This window comes from Centroberyx gerrardi, chromosome 11 (assembly GCF_048128805.1).
Source record: "Centroberyx gerrardi isolate f3 chromosome 11, fCenGer3.hap1.cur.20231027, whole genome shotgun sequence".
NCBI lineage: Eukaryota > Metazoa > Chordata > Actinopteri > Beryciformes > Berycidae > Centroberyx > Centroberyx gerrardi.
The window spans coordinates 9,499,790-9,507,842 of record NC_136007.1 but is presented as its reverse complement, the minus strand read 5'-3'; the positions used below and the strand labels follow the sequence as shown (position 1 = coordinate 9,507,842).

Genomic DNA, 8,053 nt, shown 5'->3' with positions numbered 1-8,053 from the left:
GAACAGGATGGCCCGTCTCTCTGGAGAACAACACAACAGCAGTCGCTCTGTCACATTGTTGGATAATGAGAAGCGGTGCTGCTAATGATAACTGTGTGTTGGACCGACTGTGTCCTTCCTTCAACCCTGATGCAGTGCTACAGAAAATGGCGGATGAACCTGAACTCCAGTTGGCGATCACCGTAAGGCCGACACCCACAGCTCAAAGGGGCGATAAGTAAGGTTTTTGCAGCCCAATACCACAAAATGACCATAAACTATCTGCAGGTTGATAGGGTTATTGATCAATACCAATGACTCAGCGATGACTTGGACAGGTGCTGAGATTTCTGCCTCTCACAGCTCACTTTTGTAGTCTGAATTCTGTGTTTTGGAACAAAAACTGCCGGCCCATTGGAATTTCAAGACTCTCCCAGTCTCCTCCCAACACCTACTTGCATTTTCATTGGAGGACAGAGCTATGAGTGAGGAACCGGGGTCACAAGACATTTCAGCTATGAAGGTTAAAAAGCCTCGTTCTCAAGCCAAAAAAACAAAAACAAATGACGAAGCAGCAGTATTATTATTATTACAGTATTTTGAATAATGATATATTACCTCTTCACTAGATGTTACAGTTGGATTTCTGCTCTAATTAGCTAACTGTAAGCCATATGTATGACCACTACTGTGTGGGAACCTCATGTAATTACAGAGTAACTTGACACCAAACCCAAATCTGTGTAAAGCCTGACATCTAATGGTAAAAAGCATGCTACTGAATTTGCCATCTGCTATTGGCTGATCTTTAGTGCCAGGTGATGTCACCGCCTGTTGTACTCTATAGAAGGTGACATCACCTGGCACCAAAGACAAACATGCTTTTTACCATTAGATGTCAGGCATTACACAGATTTGTATTTGGGGTTTAGTTACTCTTTAATGAATTATGATTTGCATGGGATAATGACATTCGCTGAAATGACATTCGAATTCAATTGTATAAAGTCAAGATTTTCCAATTCGTCATTTTCTGATTTAGCAAAGCAAAACTTGACAGGAGGGAGATAGAAATTGAATGTCTGGAAGAAGAAGAAATCATGCGTGAAAAACAAATTACTGCTGAAAATACTGAGTTCAATTCGCACAGAATTAGCATTACATTGGAGCCTCTGTCTTCACCAAAATACTGTAGGTAACTGGTGCTGGAATTTTTCACTTTACAAATTACAGACATGACAAATTCGCAGGATTAAATTCACCAACAATTTCTGCAATTATTACAAATCACTGGACGTCCCCAGGTAATATTAGTCCTGCGTGAATAAGGATTTACTCGACTCTAGTGCGAAAATGTGGCTGTTTTTTTTGTGTCAGTTGCAGGCCACTGTTCCTCAAGCGGACAGGAGGGGTGGAGACTGCGCCAGAGACTTTGAGTAGGAGGAGACAAGTTCTATCAATGTTGTTGCAATTCCCACTTCTCACCAACAGAGGGTGATAAAGTTCATAGATTACTTAATGCCCCTTTAAACAATGTAGTATTTGATTGATCCTTGTAGAGAAATGCTCTTTTCCACAGCAAGGTCAGAGGTCAGAGTCGGCTACAGAGAGGCGCCCCCTGGAGCCAGAAGGTAGTCAGTGTCTTGCTTAAGGACACTTCAGCAGGGCGGATGCCTGTTGAACCAGGGAAGTCTCCTTACACTCAGAAAATAAAGTACAGTTGACAAAAAGGTACAGATCCAGCAATGAAAGGTACCTTATCCTGTACCTTATTTTCTGAGAGTGTACTCACTCTGCTGCCCCCACAATAAGGACAATAAAACAATTTTCACTGTACTAGTATTTCTTTATTTCTAGACCATAATTTTAACTGACATCAACCTGATACTACAAACTATCATGTATCCTGTAAATTTATATCACAGTATAGATTCATATCAGCGGGAAAACTTTCGGTTTGTTTACCCTCCACTACTCATCGCTGGTTCTTGTCCCTGACCTTGTCTTGTTTCCCATCAAGCAGCGGCAGCAGAAAGGAACATTCGCTTCACGAAGCCCCGAGGCCCGGAGATGAAACATTGTCTTGACGTCAAGACAATGTATGCTGCTGGGGAGGTGACATCATGACAAATGAGAGAGTGAGAGAGAGAGAAAGAGAGAGAGAGAGAGAGAGAGAGAGAGAGAGAGAGAGAGAGAGAGAGAGAAAGACCCAAGGCAGGGACAGAGGAACAGCAGGAGAGAGAGACCTTCCATAGGACGCGTTCCATTCCCAAAAAGCCGCTGCTTCTTTTCCCATGATTCCTTAATGCCTTCATCCCTGTTGTGTCACTGAACGTCAGCTTTAAATACTCAAAAGCTTCCTGTTTTTCTTCACTTGTCGGCATCTAGCTGATAACACACAGTCAGATCTGTTCAGGAGAAAAAACAAGGACACATAGGAAACAAGAAAGGGAAGGACTTTATAGAAACGAATGAAACCCTGCTCTGTTCTTTCTGCTCCTTCTTCTCTTCAGCCTGCTGGGGCCGATGATGACATTAACACACGTTTCCAGACACACACACACACACACACACATTCCCAGTCAGCCTGTCAGCCAGTTAGCTAGCTGAATCACTGTCGTTCAGCTGTCTCAACAAGCCACTAAGCCAGAAAATGGATCCAAGCCACATTTCAGATATGTTTTGGCACACTCAAACACAGTAATGATTTGTGGAGCACCTGCACTCGACTTGTTAACGCCTAGAGAATAAAACACCGTCTTTCTTTTAAAGTAAAATTTATTGTTATTCAGTCAAAATCCAGTGTTTTGTTTTTTTCCCAGGACACTGACATACAGTATATGTTAACAGCTTATCCTTCAGTGTTCGAACTTCTCCTTAAAGCTTTACAGCGTTTAATAACTAATCAGTAATAAAGTGAGGCAAGTCCTGTAAATCCTCCTCAGAGGGAAAAACACATTTCAGTATATATATATATTTTTTTGCTACTAGTGGTTTGATTCAGCCATCAGTCAGTAAATCCTCATCATTTACAGATTTACAGTTTCTGTAATTCATGCTGTTCACCTCTTAATCTCAGCGGTTTAGTCCAGAGATGAAAACAAGGCCACTCTTAATCTTCTCTTAAATCAGTAATGCACAGATTTCCTTTGACATAGATTTGCTGATGGAAACATAATCTCATACATCGATACTACTGATTCATTTGTATGGGAAATAGCATAAGAAAGGACATTTAACAGACAACAGATATTAAAACATACAGTGTAATCATGAATGGGTGTAAACAGTGAAAAGAAATAGTGTAATTTGTTTTTACACGGCTTCTAATAAGTTATGGAGTGCATCGCCATATAAATTCACAATGGGCAATGAAAGTGAATACATGGCACAACAGAATGAGCAACAGAAGCTAAATAAAAACTAAATAATTTCATTTTTGCAGCTACCTTTCCAGTGTAAGTGCTTGGTGCAGTTGATTTTGTTGTCTGAGCTGAAATGATACAGCAGCTCTAAAATAACAACTGTTCTTAATAGTTAATGAAAACATAAATTCAAAACAAGTAATGGAACTTCACCTCACTACCAACTTCCCATATAAATGTAATATTTTGCGCCGCACAACACAAAAACAAGGAAGCAATCATTGATATTTAAATCACAAACACCAACAGAGTCTCCACAGCGCATGAGGGAATTTTAGGAAGTTTTCTTCACTGTTGAGGTAAAATTCAGAGGCAGGAACACATCTGATCCGACTATTTCTGACCTTAGAAAATAAAAAACTCATTCTCCACTCAGTGAACATTTAGATAAGTGGAACAAGTATTTGAGGCTGATGTTGTCACTCAAAGTCTATTCTGTCATGGAAATAAGATGATAAGAAGCTCTGAGTAGGGCTGCAACTAACGATTATTTTCATTATCGATTATTTTTTCAATTAACCGATTAATAATTTTGTCTATAAAATGTAAAAAATATGTTACCAGAGCCCAAAGTGATGCTTAAAATTTCTTGCTTAGTCTGACCCAAAAAAACCCAAAGTATTCATCTTATAATGATATGAAACAGAGAAAAGCAGCAAATCTTAGCATTTGTAAAGCTGGAACCAGCAAATGTTTGTTTTTTTTACTTGATAAATGACTAAAATCATTAATTAATCGATTATCAAAATTAATGTAGAATATTACTGCTGGAATGACGGATTGACTGCATTTCCTACTTGCTACTAACTCCAGGAATGGTGGTAAACTCAGTGGGTTGTCTAGTTTCCACAATTAGAATCGATTCACTTTCTGCCGATCGACTAATCGATTAATCGACTAATCGTTTCCGCACCGGCTCTGAGCCTACATGAAGACGTCGGACAGGGCTCTGTGCTTGGCCCCGCCCTCGTCCTGCTCCTCTCGGGGGTCTTCGCTCAGCGAGTAGCAGCCGGGCCGCTGCTTGTGCTTCTTCCTGTGCCCTGTCCCGTGGGGCTGGAAGAGGCGGCTGATGGTGTGCAGGCCCTTGGACAGATCCGGGAACAGATCCAGCTCCTCCTTGTCCTGCTGGCTGCTCTCCTGAGCCTGCAGGACCTTAGGTTGTCCCAGCAGCTCCCTCACCCTCTCCGAAATGCCTTTGTGCAGATAGTGGTAGGCCCTCTTGCCGCAGTTGTCCCGGATGTTCGCGTCGGCGCCGAACTCCCCCACCAGCATGGCCAGGATGAACTCCTGGTCGTGCAGCGCGGCGATGTGTAAGGGAGTGTATCCCCCGTGTGTTTTGGCGTTAACGTCGACGTCGCCGCCTCCCTGCCTGGATACGTCGATAATCTTCGCCAGCATCTCGCTGTTCCCGCACTTGGCCGCCCAGTGCAGAGCGGTGAAGCCCGACATGAAGTCCCTCTTCTCGGCCAGCTGGTTGTCCCGCAGCAGCAGGCCGTACGCCTGGCTCCAGTGGCCGGAGGCGCACCTGACCAGCCACTCGTGCTCCGACTGCTCCAGCGGGACGGTGGAGGGGAAGCGGGCCTCTCTGGGCTCCTCGGACGGCTTGGTGGTCTTCACCGCCGGGCCGGGCCGAGGCGAGCCGGGGCCGCCGCCGCTCTCCACCGACGGCCTTCTCTTGTTCCTGAAAGCGTCTGGGTCCGGGCTTTCTGGGGGGTCGTCCGGGTCGCCCTTCAGTCTGCGGATCTCCACCCTGGTGCTGGGCGGCATCCTCAGAGGCAAGGCGAAGGGTTTGTGCTGGACGCTGCTGCCGGTGCTGGTTTGACTTACAGGCCTGAACGCTGCAGCATCTTCTGAGGGACTTTGGACCATGTCAAAAATCATGGCTCTTTTCAGCTTGAAGTCCACAGATTTGCTCCTCTGCAATGCCAGCTGAATGGGAGAAAGTGATTCAGCAGCATTTTCACTGGAGTCTCCTTCACTGCTACCTTCTGTCTGCACCTGAACCGGCTCAGAAACGGCTCTCTCCCCTCCTGCATCCTCACATTTCTCTGCCTCCTCGTCCCTCCCCGCCGCGGCAGCAGCAGCAGCAGCACAGCGCTCACCTGGCCGCGGGGTCTCTTCACTTCCACTCTTCTCCTGCTCCTCCTCCTCCTCCTCCTCCTCCTCCTCCTCAGTCTGGATATCCTTCAGTAAATGCTGATACTTTTTCTTGACGATAATGCACTTGACGCCGTCGATTTCTTTCACGAAGGCGACGCTGTTGACGAAGCTCTTGAAAAGCGCCCGGTTCTGTTTCTTCTCCGCGGGATCGGCGCAGTTTAATGAACCTTTGAACTTAGCCAGCAAGTCGGAGTTCTTCACTTTCCCTCCTTCTGCTATCAAAAAGCACAGGAGGGATTCTTGCGTCACCTCCATTATTAACTGTATAGATCTAAAAAGTAAAGTTTGAACCCCAACAGCCGCTGTCGGTGTCCCGTTTCTTCTTCTTCTTCTTCTTTGTCGTCAATACAGTAGCCTTCACCTGGACACTTCTCTTCTCTTCTTCCCTCTACCTGCAGTTTCCGGGGAAAGTGCAGACGTGGAAATGATTTGAATAATGTATGCAGACGTTTCTCTAATGGATGAAGACACAGATGTGCGTTTACTGCAGCCTGCAGTGTAAACTTACCTGACTTAATTTAAAAACACTCTTCAGAGGAAGGCTAATTAAACAAAACGTGCCATTTTATTGCAGTCGTAGGATTTTTTTGGTTTGTTTATGTCACAGTGACGTAGGTGAACTGACAAACTTTTGTAAATCACTATTCCTGAAGGGTTTATTTATAATACAAATAAGAAAATAACGTTTTAACAGAGGTAATTTGAGACTTTATTCCCATTCATAGCCAGCCTATGAACTTATAAATAACCGAATAATAAATGATTAGAAACTTTATTTATATTGCATTCATCTAAATGCAGAATGCTTTACAAAATTCTTATTAGCCTAGAAATAGTAATAGTATTACTTGTAATAACCAGCACAGAGGAAGTGTTAAGGCCATAACTAATAATAATGATCATGATAATGATACTACTACTACTACTATTATTACTAGTTATAATAATAATAATTATAAAGATCTTTTAACATTTCCAGAAACATGCTTAACACATTTGGGTAGGCTTACTATAGCCAGTCACAGTGATGATACTATGCAAACATGGATGCCTGGGGTTTTCAGATTTCCATATCAATGCAAAAGATGTTGCCCATCAAAACCTTTCCTTTCATTCAATCCCATGCAGCACCAGACCTTTAGCTCTACATCTTTACCCTCGCTATATTAGATATTAGTTAACCCCTGACCTGCCTATTGGACTATGGGCGACAGGCTATTAGTCAGCATATTTCATCATACCACTGTTTTACCTGACACCTCTGACATCCACATGGGGAAAATGTGCAAATGGGGGAGAAAAACGAATCTATTGTGCGTTTCAGAAATGGTTTTACTGTCAGCATGACAGCAGAAAGTCGCTCGGATTAAACTACAAATCCCGAGAGCACAGAAGCACTGGTTTATCAATGGAGTGAATGGGATACAATTTTGCAACAATATCATAAAACGGAAAGTTCTGGTTGGCTGCGTCACATTCACAAGTAAAATCACACACCTGTTCAATATTAATGTAGCCTAATTAATATGAATTAAGCTCATTTAAATATTAATGCACTAACTGTAAACAACCTTTGTTTACCTGCTGTTCAAGAACTACATTGCTTGGCGGAAGAACAAAATGTCATTTTAACGCTTATATTAGGCCTACTATTCAATTAGTATTATTAAAGTTAAATATTTGTATAACATTTACATTTGTTCTTTCGTTTTTAATACAATGGTGCGTTACCGTCGCTTTATAAAAGAAATAAACCACTCCAGTAGTGATTTGCAGATATGTATTACTCATATCGGCGGAGATGATGATGACATGTCTTTTGCAACATCGCCAACGTTGCCATATTTCTCCTCTCTCGCGCTCGGCTGTGTTGCTCGCTCCTGTCCTGGCTTGCAGTGCGTGCAGCATGACATTCCTAAACTGAATGGGAGTTTCCAGGAAGTGGCCATATTGGATAGTATTGGGCCTGCCCAAAGATCGTTGCCTCAACTGTCAGATAGTTCACATTCTGTTCCAATTTATGGAAAATCTTACAGGCTAGACCGGAACAGCATAAGGGGCGGCGCACAACTATCCAAAATTTGAATATGAATGAGTATTCAGCTGGCAGGATAGGTAGTAACGCAAACAACAGCTAATTTAAACAAGACACTTCATGAATATTTACTGATATCAGGCATCTCCCTACCACGCATGCGCGAGACACGAATACCTGCTGAACAAAATTAATAAAAATATATATATAAATCAAATGTAAAGACGTGTCTAGATCTCACAACCATGCTCACAACGCTATCGTTAGCTTACTACGATCTTAAATATTAGCCTCTCCACTCTCACTGACTCCCAGCCAAAGAAGAAACGAAGCAACGGTCGAAACTCTCTACCGGATTCAAGCGAAGACGGAAATAGGCAGGAGTGGCGCCTCTTGCTTTTCGCCTGGACACTTTCTGGCCTGCCTGCCCTGCTCCTCTCCGTCTGTGCCTCTC

At 43.2% G+C, this 8,053-nt stretch overlaps 1 protein-coding gene across 1 annotated transcript; it reads right to left on the bottom strand.

The window, feature by feature from the left end:
* Nucleotides 1–4,327: 4,327 nt before the first annotated feature.
* On the bottom strand, nt 4,328–5,841 carry sowahaa (sosondowah ankyrin repeat domain family member Aa). Its single transcript, XM_071910679.2, has one exon. It carries the CDS (start codon nt 5,817–5,819, stop codon nt 4,329–4,331), a length of 1,491 nt encoding a protein of 496 aa, XP_071766780.2. The 5' UTR covers nt 5,820–5,841; the 3' UTR covers nt 4,328.
* Between the last annotated feature and the right edge of the window lie 2,212 nt (nt 5,842–8,053).